General features: G+C 31.3%; 4 protein-coding genes and 1 long non-coding RNA gene across 12 annotated transcripts; 4 read left to right on the forward strand and 1 right to left on the reverse strand.

The window, feature by feature from the left end:
- The first annotated feature begins 873 nt into the window (after positions 1-873).
- On the forward strand, positions 874-3,353 carry LOC145966286 (uncharacterized). Of its 5 annotated transcripts, none has more exons than XM_083090280.1 (3): positions 874-1,025; positions 1,923-2,047; positions 2,582-3,353. In XM_083090280.1, the coding sequence occupies exons 1-3, from the start codon at positions 989-991 to the stop codon at positions 2,777-2,779; spliced, it is 360 nt and encodes a 119-aa protein (XP_082946406.1). In that variant the 5' UTR covers positions 874-988; the 3' UTR covers positions 2,780-3,353. The 5 variants fall into 5 exon arrangements, with proteins under 5 accessions (XP_082946406.1, XP_082946405.1, XP_082946409.1 ...); XM_083090279.1 differs by having other exon boundaries at positions 938-1,025; positions 1,904-2,047; XM_083090283.1 differs by lacking the exon at positions 874-1,025 and adding an exon at positions 1,389-1,517.
- A 2,567-nt stretch (positions 3,354-5,920) lies between these two features.
- LOC145966289 (uncharacterized) lies at positions 5,921-8,600 on the forward strand. Of its 4 annotated transcripts, none has more exons than XM_083090285.1 (3): positions 5,921-6,181; positions 7,572-7,715; positions 8,196-8,600. In XM_083090285.1, exons 2-3 carry the CDS (start codon positions 7,581-7,583, stop codon positions 8,391-8,393), a joined length of 333 nt encoding a protein of 110 aa, XP_082946411.1. In that variant the 5' UTR covers positions 5,921-6,181; positions 7,572-7,580; the 3' UTR covers positions 8,394-8,600. The 4 variants fall into 4 exon arrangements, with proteins under 4 accessions (XP_082946411.1, XP_082946413.1, XP_082946414.1 ...); XM_083090287.1 differs by having other exon boundaries at positions 5,931-6,181; positions 7,591-7,715; XM_083090288.1 differs by lacking the exon at positions 5,921-6,181 and adding an exon at positions 6,254-6,415 and having other exon boundaries at positions 7,591-7,715.
- On the reverse strand, positions 7,441-9,778 carry LOC145966291 (uncharacterized). The gene is made up of 2 exons (XR_014437015.1): positions 9,485-9,778; positions 7,441-7,773 (listed from the first exon to the last, which is right to left on the reverse strand). It is a non-coding gene; the product is annotated as an uncharacterized LOC145966291 (long non-coding RNA).
- Gxivspla2 (phospholipase A2 group XII) lies at positions 8,898-10,763 on the forward strand. Its single transcript, XM_083090278.1, has 3 exons — positions 8,898-9,472; positions 9,904-9,971; positions 10,341-10,763. The coding sequence occupies exons 1-3, from the start codon at positions 9,238-9,240 to the stop codon at positions 10,665-10,667; spliced, it is 630 nt and encodes a 209-aa protein (XP_082946404.1). The 5' UTR covers positions 8,898-9,237; the 3' UTR covers positions 10,668-10,763.
- A 575-nt stretch (positions 10,764-11,338) lies between these two features.
- Positions 11,339-12,983, forward strand: LOC145966287 (uncharacterized). Its single transcript, XM_083090284.1, has 2 exons — positions 11,339-11,534; positions 11,905-12,983. The coding sequence occupies exons 1-2, from the start codon at positions 11,470-11,472 to the stop codon at positions 12,200-12,202; spliced, it is 363 nt and encodes a 120-aa protein (XP_082946410.1). The 5' UTR covers positions 11,339-11,469; the 3' UTR covers positions 12,203-12,983.
- The last annotated feature ends 222 nt before the right edge of the window (positions 12,984-13,205 follow it).

Raw genomic sequence — 13,205 nt, forward strand, 5'->3', positions numbered from 1 at the left:
ATCAAGACGAGATTCTATTTCTTCAAAAATTGTAATAGCACCATCAATATATAATTATGAGACGAGATTTTTTTGTACTTATATCTAGTGCGCACACGAATCTACAAATTTCAGACAATTATATAATCATTGAACACTATCGAAGTTGCAAACATAAACCTTAAATACGGTCAAAGTGGTGCTACAAATGCTTCCAATTTCAAAATAAATAAGCGGTTCTCGTCGTGGTTCTCGTTCATACTGCCATCATGGATAGAAAAAAAGAAATAATTATATTAATGTGCGTGAATGAATTTTTGAAACCACCTTCGTATTTAGACGATGACGAAGATGATCTTGTAGTAGAAGGTTCTAAAAATCAATCCTATAATCGAAAAATTGAAGGTTACGTCGAGCACATAATACCATCATTCAGCGATGAACATTTTAAATCGCATTTTCGGTATTATTATTGTTATTATATTTAATTTTTTTATATATATGTTATCATATGATATACTTAAATTCTCACACAAATGTGTTTATGTGTAAAATTCAACGTTAATGCTAATGTTCAAATTGAATATTACTAGTATTCGACATTCAACATTTGAGTACATTTTGACATTTTGACACTGTAACTTTCCCGCGCTTGTACATTTGAATCGTAAACGCTTCAGCTACACTACCTCTTCAGGGCTGCGTTCGGAAACATCACCCGAGTGTACCAGGGTATCATTTTATCCTTGTTTAACATTTGGTGAACAACAAGGATAAAATGATACCCGGGGGCACTCGGATGATGTTTCCGAACGCAGCCCTGCAGCAGCATTGAAAGCGAGCTGGAAGCGAAAATGTACGACGTATTCATGACGTTATACCTATTGCTAGAATGCTTTGCAACGCTCTCGAAACGCTTCTCAGCATTTACAATGACACTTTGACCGCACCCTTATTTAGATAAGATATATACGATAGATTATCGGTCGAATTTATTATAAGAGAGGTTATGAAATTAACAAAATATGTATGCTCGTATGCAAATCGTACGTAGAATTTATATAAAGAACTATACATAGAGTTTAATATAAAGAAAATAAAAATGTAGAAAATAATCTAATTCATTTATTTTCATTTTTTAAATTTACTTAGTGAAGAATTAATATTATTCATGTATGGAAAAATTAATTGAATTGTATTTTTCAAATCTATCCAAAATGATCTAGATACATTAGATAATATAATAGATTTTTAGATTAGATAGATTAAATATAACAGATTTTTATTAATTATATAACTGTATAATGTCTATAAAAATCCTTCAATTATTGAAACGATATTCTTTATCATTCTTTATCGTATTTATTTATTAACTGGCTTTAACCAGTGATACATGACTTATCAGATTATATTAGTGATTTAAAGTCAATATCAATGATATTAGTATCAATGATGTGTAGTCAGGAAAATAAGCTATAAAATTACCTTTTTCCACGTCTACCTTACAGTCATATCTGTGACACAAGTGGAGAAAGAAAGTTAAGCGTAGAACTTATTTACATTTCCAAGTAATTTTTTTATGCATAAAATATATAATAGAATTCCATGTGTATTTAGAACTATCTCTCATTATAATAATCCATTTATATTTATTCTACTAATAAAATGCATGAATTTTTCTGTAACATATAATTGCAGACGTGCTGAAAGAGTGTCTAATGAATGATTTTCAAATTGCGTCTGATCTATTATGTGCAAAATCTATTTTGTAAGAAAAAATATACTATTAGCTAGATTTTGGAAAACATAAGTTTCTTTATTGGATCTTATACAGTACTAGAAATCAGACGCAGTTTAAATTCTCTGTAATTGAACAGTGATGAATAAATATGTGCTAGGCATAATTGAAATGCATGATCTTTAGTTCATTAGAATGGGTTCAGTTTCCAGTACAACAAAGAAGTCCAGCATGCCTGTCACACGAGATTTCGTCAACGAACTCATTGAAAAGGATTCAGTCGTGATATTCTCCAAGACTCAATGTCCACATTGCAAAATGACCAAAGAGGTATTTATACTTTATTCCATGAGAGAGAATAACTCAATCTTCTTTGTAATAACAAATCCTTTTGGAATTTAAATAATAAACAAGTAGTAATGTTATTTAATTAATGTTATAACAAATGTTAGTTGTATCAAAGTAACAGACTCTGTTTGCAAAGTTTTTAAGAAACGTTCTTGCATTGGTATTAGAAAAAATGTCCACTATTGCATATATCATGCATCATATTAAATAATTCATATTGATTTCTATTTTTTCTTTTTTATTATAGGTCTAGCAAATGTCATTTTTTATGAGATAGAATAAAATTTTATTTTATAAGATAGAATAAAATTTTCCAACATTATATTTCAATCATTTTAAGAGGATATCTATAATATAAAGTTTTTTATGATTTTATTGCGAGTATGAAATTAAAAACTAACTTTTGTATAATTAATCTGAGATTTTTGAAATAAATCATGCGATACTTTATATTGTATACAAATCAAAAATATTGTTTTAATTTATTATTTGTTAATATTAATTTGATATTTATAGGTGTTTAAATCATTAAAAAAACCATATACAGCGATAGAATTGGATAAGAGAGCAGACGGACAAGACATACAAAATGTGTTAAACGAAATAACAGGTGCTAGAACAGTACCCAGAGTATTCCTCAATAGCAAGTGTTTAGGAGGTGGCACTGATGTGAAGAAATTGTACGACAGTGGCGAACTTGCAAAACGATTTTAACTTTTGATTTACAAAGTGTTATGAGAAATGACAAGTAATTTTTTCTATAAATAATTTTTCTTATATAAAATAAAATATAATATATCTGTATAATCTTCTCTACATAATATAATAAAATATTGTCATGTATGCTGACACTTTCAAAAGCATGAAAAAAAAATAAATTTTCTGAATATCGATTAATTTTATGTTAGATAAATTCTTATATAAGTATGAAAACTTTTTAAAACTTTACTATTTATGAAAACAGTACAAAATAAAGAATGAAGTAAGTTCCATTTAAAATTGACCATGGAGCTAGAAAAAAATTGTCTTACGTCATGACCGGTCCGCAAGAAACCTTACGTCTACTACTACTCAGATAATTCGCGACATTCGCCAAATGTTCGCCACGTATATACGTTAAGCATCAAGGAGAGTCACTTGCCGCTTCCCACCAATTCCAGCTTCCAACACGATAATCATCGACCACTGTCAGTCGCTGTCGACTTACGGATCTCGCAAATAAGACTACTATGTTCGATTAATCGATATTAATGTCGAGAATAGAATAAATTTTCCTCTATATTTATGTCAGAGAGAAGAATGAGAGGTGTCACGACCCGCTTTTAGGTGATCCCTGAAAGCGATACGCCCTCTGTGGACCTTGAAAACGTGCACCTAAACTACGAAGCCAAGGTGCACGAATGTTCTCAGAGGGTAACATATAAGGTGCACAATTTCTGGTTCTGTTCCGCGCTATGTGCACAAAATGTCGGTAGCACCAGTGCTGTATAGCAAGGTGCTCACGTATATCAAATAAATTTTAATATAAATGAGAAATGACGAATTTGCGATCCTCTCTCTCTCTCTCTCTCTCTCTCTCTCTCTCTCTCTCTCTCTATATATATATATATATATTTTTTTTTTTTTTTTTTTATTATATGAATGCAATGAGCAACGACATATTGTTTAAGAACAATCATGTTTTCTTTACATTAACTGATTCCTCTTATTATTCTGTACATAAAATTATTAAAGTAAAATAATTGAAAAATGAACATTTTATCAGATATTTTATAATTTATATAAAATTATGTCAACTTAAAGAATCAAATATCTCGTTAACTATTCAATGTGTGTGTGTGTGTGTGTGTGTGTGTGTGTGTAGCGTATACGGGAGTTATGTGAGCAAGCGAGAAGGTAATAAGAGAGAGCAAAATGGCAATAAGAGTGAGCGAGATAGCAATAGCACGAGCAACGAAGACTCGGAAATCGAGTGTTTCTTGCAGCCTGGCATATTATTTCTCTCTCGCTCGCTCCTATTACTATCTCGCTCGCTTCTGTTATTGTTTCACTCGCTCTTACGTACTCATGTATTGTCATGCTCATCTCGTTATCAAATCTGCCGCTGGCAAGCGGCCGATGACAAATTATGACAAATAAATAAGTTAATTATTTTAAGATATATTTATAAGGGTAAGGGAGTAATTTTAATGGAATAATGAAAATTTTGCGATTAAAATAACATCAAACACGGTATCAATCGGATAAACGTAGTTAAATATATAATCAAAATTTTTATTATCAGACCAATTAAAAATTATCCGATTTACGTCGTGTTTGATATCATTTTAATCGCAAAAATCTCAATAATTCATTAAAATTACTTTCAAATGAATAAAATAAAAAATAGGAGTTTCAGTTTTTATTTTATAAGATGTTTACATTCGCGAGGAAGCCGAGTCCGCTTATCTTTACGACCTGTCAAGTGCGAGAGCGACAGCGAAACCGCGAGTCGAGAGCGAGCGAGATGACCTATCATCAAAGAATTCCGAAGTCTCTTACAATCGGCTTCTTCACTTCCTCTATCCATTCGCAATTTACGAGATTATAAAGTAAAAACTGAAACTTTTATTTTTTATTTTATCGATATGAAAGTAATTTTAATGAATTATTGAGATTTTTGCGATTAAAATGATATCAAACACGACGTAAATCGGATAATTTTTAATTGGTCTGATAATAAAAATTTTGATTATATATTTAACTACGTTTATCCGATTGATACCGTGTTTGATGTTATTTTAATCGCAAAATTTTCATTATTCCATTAAAATTACTCCCTTACCCTTATAAATATATCTTAAAATAATTAACTTATTTATTTGTCATAATTTGTCATCGGCCGCTTGCCAGCGGCAGATTTGATAACGAGATGAGCATGACAATACATGAGTACGTAAGAGCGAGTGAAACAATAACAGAAGCGAGCGAGATAGTAATAGGAGCGAGCGAGAGAGAAATAATATGCCAGGCTGCAAGAAACACTCGATTTCCGAGTCTTCGTTGCTCGTGCTATTGCTATCTCGCTCACTCTTATTGCCATTTTGCTCTCTCTTATTACCTTCTCGCTTGCTCACATAACTCCCGTATACGCTACACACACACACACACACACACACACACACACACACATTGAATAGTTAACGAGATATTTGATTCTTTAAGTTGACATAATTTTATATAAATTATAAAATATCTGATAAAATGTTCATTTTTCAATTATTTTACTTTAATAATTTTATGTACAGAATAATAAGAGGAATCAGTTAATGTAAAGAAAACATGATTGTTCTTAAACAATATGTCGTTGCTCATTGCATTCATATAATAAAAAAAAAAAAAAATATATATATATATATATATATATATATAGAGAGAGAGAGAGAGAGAGAGAGAGAGAGAGGATCGCAAATTCGTCATTTCTCATTTATATTAAAATTTATTTGATATACGTGAGCACCTTGCTATACAGCACTGGTGCTACCGACATTTTGTGCACATAGCGCGGAACAGAATCAGAAATTGTGCACCTTATATGTTACCCTCTGAGAACATTCGTGCACCTTGGCTTCGTAGTTTAGGTGCACGTTTTCAAGGTCCACAGAGGGCGTATCGCTTTCAGGGATCACCTAAAAGCGGGCCGTGACACCTCTCATTCTTCTCTCTGTTTATGTAAAAAAATTACGCAATATATACATATATATAAGTATATCGATTATAAAATTATGAAAAAGGCTACAAAATAAATTTCAAAAAAATTAAGCATATATTATATAGATTTAAATAAATGTCGGCGAACAATCGTTCCGAGTCTCTTCAATTAAAATTAGATTTCAATTCGAAGATTCGTTGTATACATATATTTTTTCAAAGGATCTGTGTATGTGCACACAAGCTTAATACTACTTAGAAGTAACTATCAACTGGAAACTACGCATCAATCGATTAGCTGAAGCAGCGTAACTCGTGTTCTTGGCTTACTATCTATTTCTCAATCATTGACTGCGATTAATCATAAGTCTGTGAAAATATACGTATACTTAAAATCCCAACTTATTCGCAATTGAATAATTGAAGGTAAGACTGTGAATCGACCCATACAGCACAGAATATTGCAGCAATATTATTAATATTGTTGTAACATTGCAGCAACATTGCAATATTGCCGCAATATTATTGCAATATTCTGTGCTGTATGGGGAGGATGAAGATCTTTTCCTGTTGTGACGTTTGCCATGTATCATTAACCGCCTGCATTCCATATAAACGAATCGATCCTTATCGAGACGAGATTCTACTTCTTCAAAAATTGTAATAGTATCATAATGAATACATAATTATAGGATAAGATTTTTTGTGCGTACATTTAGCGCGCACGCGAATTTACAATACAAATTTCAGATAATTATAGTTACATTTCACTGATTAAAATATTCATAATAATCACTAGAATCACCAATTTTTTTCGGTGACCTCATAGGACTTTAAACGAAAATATTATTTTATTACGATTATATACTCAACGAAAATTATATAGTATGCAAACTATGCAGAATATTAATTGACAAATTAAAGTTGTATTATTCACAGATAAATATATGCGATAGATTATCGGTCGAATATATTATAAGAGAGGTTATGAGATTAATAAAATTATACATGCTCATATGCAAATCGTACGTAGAATTTGTATAAAGAACTATACATAAAATTTAATATAAAGAAAATAAAAACGTAGAAAATCTAATTCATTTATTTTTATGTTTTTAATTTATTTAGTGAAAAATTAACCTATTCATTTATGGAAAAATTAATTGAATAGTATATTTCTCAAATCTATCCAAAATGATCTATAGATTTTTATAAGCTATACAATTATATTGTACAATTTTTACAAAAATCATTTAATTATTGAAACAATACTCTATTATATTTATTAACTGGTTTTAACTAGTGATACATGACTCGTCAAATTACATTAATGATTCAACTTATTGTTAGATAAATAAGTTTTAAAATTACTTTATCTTTTTCCTTACACACCTATGTTACAGTCACATCTGTTACATAAGAAAGAAAATTTGTTGAGTGCAGAACTTATTTTCATTTCCAAGTAATTTTTTTATGCATAAAATGTATAATAGAATCACATGTGTATTTAGAACTATCTCTCATTATAATAATCTATTTATATTTATTCTTCTAATAAAATGCATGAATTTTCCTGTAACATGTAATTGCAGAAGTGCTGAAAGAGTGTCTAATGAATGATTTTCAAATTGCGTCTGATCTATTATGTGCAAAATTTATTTTGTAAGAAAAAATATACTATTAGCTAGTTTTTGAAAAACATAAGTTTCTTTATTGGATCTCATACAGTACCAGAAATCAGACGCAGTTTAAATTCTCTATAATTGAAGTGATTAATAAAAATGTGCTAGGCATAATCGAAATGAATGATCTTTAGCTCAGTAGAATGGGTTCAGTTTCCAGTACAACAAAGAAGTCCAGCATGCCTGTCACACGAGATTTCGTCAACGAACTCATTGAAAAGGATTCAGTCGTGATATTCTCCAAGACTCGCTGCCCATATTGCAAAATGGCCAAAGAGGTATTTATACTTTATTCCATGAGTAAGAATAATTCAATCTTCTTTGTAATAACAAATCCTAAAAATTAAATAGTAATGTCATTTAGTTAATGTTAATTGTATAATAACAAATGTTAATTGTATTAAAATAACAATTTTTGCATTGGTATCAGAATGTTTACTATCGCATATATCATGTATTAAATGATTATATTAAATAATTCATATTGATTTCTATTTTTTCTTTTTTATTATAGGTCTAGCAAATGTCATTTTTTTATGAGATAAAATTTTTCAATATTATATTTCAATCATTTTAAGAGAATATCTGTAATATAAAATTTTTTATTATTTTATTGCGAGTATGGAATTAAAAATTAACTTTTGTATAATTAATCTGAGATTTTTGAAACAAATCATAATGTGATACTTTATATTGTATTAATTTCAAAAATGTTTTAATTTATTATTTGTTTGTTAATATTAATTTGATATTTATAGGTGTTTGAATCATTAAAAAAACCATATACAGCGATAGAATTGGATAACAGAGCAGACGGACAAGACATACAAGATGTGTTAAACGAAATAACAGGTGCTAGAACAGTACCCAGAGTATTCCTCAATGGAGAGTGTTTAGGAGGCGGCACCGATGTGAAGAAATTGTATGACAGCGGCGAACTTGCAAAACGATTTTGACTTGATTTATGAATTATCATTCCTCATGAGACACAAAGTGTATTATGACACAAAGTGTCTCATGAGGAATGATAAGTAATTTTTTCCATATAAAATAAAGTATAATATATCTATAATCTTCTCTATATAATATAATAAAATATTGTCACGTGTGCTGACACTCTCAAAAGCATGAGAAAGAAAATAAATTTTCTGAATATTGATTAATTTTAATTTTATATTGGATTCTTAAGTATGAGAACAGTTTATAAAATAAAGAGTTAAGTAAGTTCCATTTAAAATTGACCATAAAACTAGAAAAAAAATTAACAAAATCTACATAACGCGAGGCCATTTCACTCGTTTGTATTTAATATCTATATAAATTATGCTAATTATAAATTGCGTTATACGCGATATTCGCGACAGTAGGTAAAAAATAGATCTGACATTTCCAACTGCACTTTCTGCACTTTTTTTTGCTTTGCACTCTCTTGTCGCGAATTCTAATGTAGGATTCACACTGCGTCGATATCCGGCGTACGACATCGACATCCAATAAGAAAATTTGATTTTTAGAGTGTCTAGCAGAGTCTCTAAAAATCAAATTTTCTTATTGGATATCGGACGCAGTGTGAATCCTGCATAAGTAGAATACCCATTTCATCAGATTGGAAGGTGTAAGGTGATGTAAATAGATGAAACGCAGCAGATAATTGTAACAGTTTAATCGACGTCGTATTCGCAATCCGCGAACACCACGTGTTCATTCGTGATGACGATAGTTAGTTCGTACACCTAAAAATATCCGCAGTCCAGCGGATCGCCCGATCACATCGGTTCCCAATAGTGATTATTACGAGGAATGGATCTGTTGCAATATCGTAAAATCATAATTTACGCGCTAACGTTCTTGGCGTACGCCTGGTCCGGCTACGGCGCCGGATTGTTCTCGAATCTACGGGACGCCGTGTTGGCAGCGGAGTCAGTCTTTCAAGATCTCTTCTCCAACGCCATAACTGTCGCGAGGAAAATCAAGGATATACACGAAGTGTTCGATGCCGCAGTGGAGGAGAACTGCGTCTTCCAATGTCCTGATGGTGCGTATGTACCTTTATTCGTGGATTTAATCATCGCGTTATCAGATTATTTCTCCAACGCGCGCCGCCATTGGTCGATTTCGATCGATTCGGCTCTTTGTTTTAATTGCACTTTTTACACTTTATTCCTTCTTCCTTTCTTTCCTCAAGAATTTAATGCGCATCTCTTGTGATTTTCATGTATAAAATGCGGAATAAGACAAAGTTGCGAACTGTTCCTTTTTTCAATGTTGACACTGAATGAAATATCCTCGAAATCAGCTGACGGGCTGCGTTCCACTTGGCAATCGCAACACAACGAGTCATGTCATCCTCGTTGGTTACTGAAAGTTAAACAAGGACAGATTATGCTCGCGATTGTCAAGTGGAACGTAGTCATGTCTATGTTGTGATTGGGCAAATTTCAATGATGCATTATTTAAATCTTCCAGGCTCCGCGCCGAAACCGGACTGGAATCATAAATCGCGAAGCGATGGATGCGGTTCCCTCGGAATCAAAGTTGGTATCTGAGGCTTCCTCAGGAAACTAGATAAATCACTGTTAAATAAAGTACCTTGTCTTAACAATAATAAAATAAAAGTTTAAATGTGTGCGACATTGACTATATTTATTTGACTAATTGGGCAAATTATTTTTCTAGTTTACAAGCTATTGTTTATAAACTATTATCTATAATTTAATCAAATTTCTAATTTAATTTAGAAATTTAGATTAATGTAATTTTTTTAAAAATTAAAAAATTAAATCGAGTCTCTTTCTTTCCTATTTAATAGAGTAAATAATTGTTGATTACATTATTTTTTATCATATTAATTACACTGCGATTTTTGTAAAATATAATTATTACAAATGTTTGTACACTTGTAGATAAATCAAGAGTACCTCCCGCTTTCTGAAATGACAAAGTGCTGTGACTTCCACGACATTTGTTATGATACTTGCAATACGGACAAGGAGAAGTGCGATTTGGAATTCAAGAGATGCTTGTATAAATTTTGCGATACGTACGAGACTACCGGCGTTACCGTCGTCAACACGTGTAAAGCTGCAGCAAAGGTCCTTTTCACGGGAACAACCGCATTGGGTTGCAAGAGTTTTCTGGATGCTCAGAAAGAGGCTTGCTACTGTCGTAACGATAAATGGAGCAAAAATAAAAAGCCAAAGAAATCGGCGCAGGCCGGTGGAGAATTATAACGTCGAACATGAAAAAAATAAAGGACAATATATAATATATATTTATATCTCTAACAAAATGTAATTAAATAGAATAAATTTCTATCAATCTCTTAACTGTATAAGATAAGGTTTCTATAAGAATATTTATTCTATAATATTATTTATATGACCATAGTGTTTATAAGATTCAATTAAACAAAGATCATTCAAAATATAAAATAAGAAAACATTTTTTTATGTTATATTAATTAGAAGCTATATTTAAATTATTTTAGACAGTCTATTCACAACAAAATTCGCGCGGGACAGATTTTTATTAATAATTTTATTAATTTCTATTAATATATCATGTAATATACAAAAGATTCAAAAAAGTTATATACGTATAAAAATGCACATATGATATCTATGTAATTATAAAGTGATTTCTATTCAGAATCTTTTTTTAAATTGTTTGAAGTGGATTTTAAAGACGATAGAGAGATAAAAGATAAATCGTGATATTAAATTGATTGATTATGTCACAAAAATCTAAAAGATAAGCCGTGATATTAAATTGATTGATTATGTCACAAAAATCTAAAATTGCTCCGTTTTATATATACATCACTTGTACTATTGAAATCGTGCTTGTCTTTTGAAAAAACAAGGAATAATCTTTTGCGATATCTTTGCGATATCTTTTGCGATAAATATCGATATAACAACTGCCTTGGACAAAATTACCGGCCGTAATCGATGGAAATAATTAATAATAAATTGTCAAGTAACACTAACTGTCAAGACAATTGTTTTAACGCTATTGTAATATAAAACTGAAATGGGAAACGCCAGTTCTACGCAGTCTTCTAAGAATCAAAAAGATAAGAGGGAAAATCACGGCTGGTAAAACAATTTTTATTTTATATATAACAAAGCAAAACGCTCTCGTTTTGCATAATTTCAATTTTTGACATATTCCTTTTCATATGAAATACAGCTTGCTTAAGAATCTGATACCTTGAATCATGATGTCAGAAGAAAAAAGAAATTTTCTTGCAATATATATTCATGTGAAAAAAATTTTATTGACTAAATTTCTCTTTTTTTTCTTGGTCTCTTATAAAATTGATAAAAGAAGTGATTTTCTTGCTGCATAATTATTTGCGAGCAGAACCTTTCGATCTTGACATCATAATTTAGGATATCGAAATTTTAGTGTTAACGACTGATCGAGCACGCAAAAGCGTACTTTGCAGTTTCGTCTTTTACGTAGCGCAGATACTAGACAAGACAGACGATCCATAAACGGAAATGGTAAAACAATCGACCAAAGTTCACGAGACAGGCATAAAAACGTCCGAGCGACGAATCCTTTCATCATCTTCTTCCTGCGATTGCGTAGCAAGAAACCGAAAGAACATGTCACCGTGATAGCGCGAGCTGCGGGCAAATTGTGGGCCCGAATGACTCCCGAACAGAGGAAGAAATACGTAGATCTCGCAAACGCGGAGAAGAAACGACGCCAGGAGCGGAAACGGAAGAGGAAGCGTTTGTCCACATGTTCGAGGTGATCAGTGTGCGAATAAAAAAAGTAACAATTGGACGCATAAATATTTCTATTATTTCTAAGTGAAGAGATCGAAGTAAAAGTCCAGGAGAAATTCGTAATTCAAAAAGTTATAAATTGTAAAACATAAAAATATCCATAATTTGTATAAATTTGTGAAATAGATTTGATGCATATTTTTTAAGATGAATTATGGATTTAATTAACTCCTTTTTCTTTCAATCTTTCAAATACAAGATAAAGCCGATCGCATTTTTATGTCGCAGGATAAAGTAGCAAAACTTTTAGAGCTTACACTTGGATGGAGACGCGCAACGCATGTCGCTATAATAGTATTAATAATATTTGGAAACGATCAAAATGCGATTATATATTTTTGATTTCTTTTTTATTTGTTAGTAGTCTTTTTTTTAGATCTATGTACAATAAATATTGATGTATTTTTATACATTATTAATTATCTTATCATTCACTTAAACCTAAACTAGGCGATCTGCCATTTTCTTCCATTTCGCGCGTTTCTCGCGAATTTTCTCTCGTCTGAAAAAATTAAACTCGTAACGCTTCGTACCATAAATATATTATTTTTTTGCCGTGTTGACCGTTCCGCGAAGCGTCGCCCAACGAGAGAAGGAGGGGAAGGGAAATGACGCAGTTCAGGGTAATATATTTACGAGGGTAACGCGAATATACGTATGTACGTTACCGTTGCTCTTTCCTTCATCTTGGGAAAGAAAGTTGAAGGACGCGCACGTTTTCTCTCGCGATTTCGATACAAAAAATAATTTCAACGCGAATCTCGCGACGCTTCGTGAAAGAGTCGGATTTCCACGTTCCGTTTATCCTTTCCGAAACTAGAGCTACCCTTTCGCGATGATAGATAATAAAAACATACTATAATGAATACCGAATGAATGCGTGTGTGATATCGTATATGCGACAATTAAAATATAACGTACAATGTGTGTGATTACGTTTATTATGTCTATATGTTGTGTATGAGTGTG

This window comes from Camponotus vicinus, unplaced genomic scaffold, assembly GCF_025532165.1.
Source record: "Camponotus vicinus isolate PSW18456_S1 unplaced genomic scaffold, iyCamVici1.0 SCAF_2, whole genome shotgun sequence".
Taxonomy (NCBI): Eukaryota; Metazoa; Arthropoda; class Insecta; order Hymenoptera; family Formicidae; genus Camponotus; species Camponotus vicinus.

Coding starts and splice junctions, on each gene's coding strand:
- LOC145966286 (XM_083090279.1), top strand. CDS start 1,005: ATGTATGCTCGTATGCAAATC. Junction 1,026..1,903: donor TGTATGCTCGTATGCAAATC/GTACGTAGAATT, acceptor CATGATCTTTAG/TTCATTAGAATGGGTTCAGT. Junction 2,048..2,581: donor ATTGCAAAATGACCAAAGAG/GTATTTATACTT, acceptor TGATATTTATAG/GTGTTTAAATCATTAAAAAA.
- LOC145966287 (XM_083090284.1), top strand. CDS start 11,470: ATGGGAAACGCCAGTTCTACGCAGTCTTCTAAGAATCAAAAAGATAAG. Junction 11,535..11,904: donor AAGAGGGAAAATCACGGCTG/GTAAAACAATTT, acceptor TCTTTTACGTAG/CGCAGATACTAGACAAGACA.
- Gxivspla2 (XM_083090278.1), top strand. CDS start 9,238: ATGGATCTGTTGCAATATCGTAAAATCATAATTTACGCGCTAACGTTC. Junction 9,473..9,903: donor CGTCTTCCAATGTCCTGATG/GTGCGTATGTAC, acceptor TAAATCTTCCAG/GCTCCGCGCCGAAACCGGAC. Junction 9,972..10,340: donor GCGGTTCCCTCGGAATCAAA/GTTGGTATCTGA, acceptor GTACACTTGTAG/ATAAATCAAGAGTACCTCCC.
- LOC145966289 (XM_083090285.1), top strand. CDS start 7,581: ATGGGTTCAGTTTCCAGTACAACAAAGAAGTCCAGCATGCCTGTCACA. Junction 7,716..8,195: donor ATTGCAAAATGGCCAAAGAG/GTATTTATACTT, acceptor TGATATTTATAG/GTGTTTGAATCATTAAAAAA.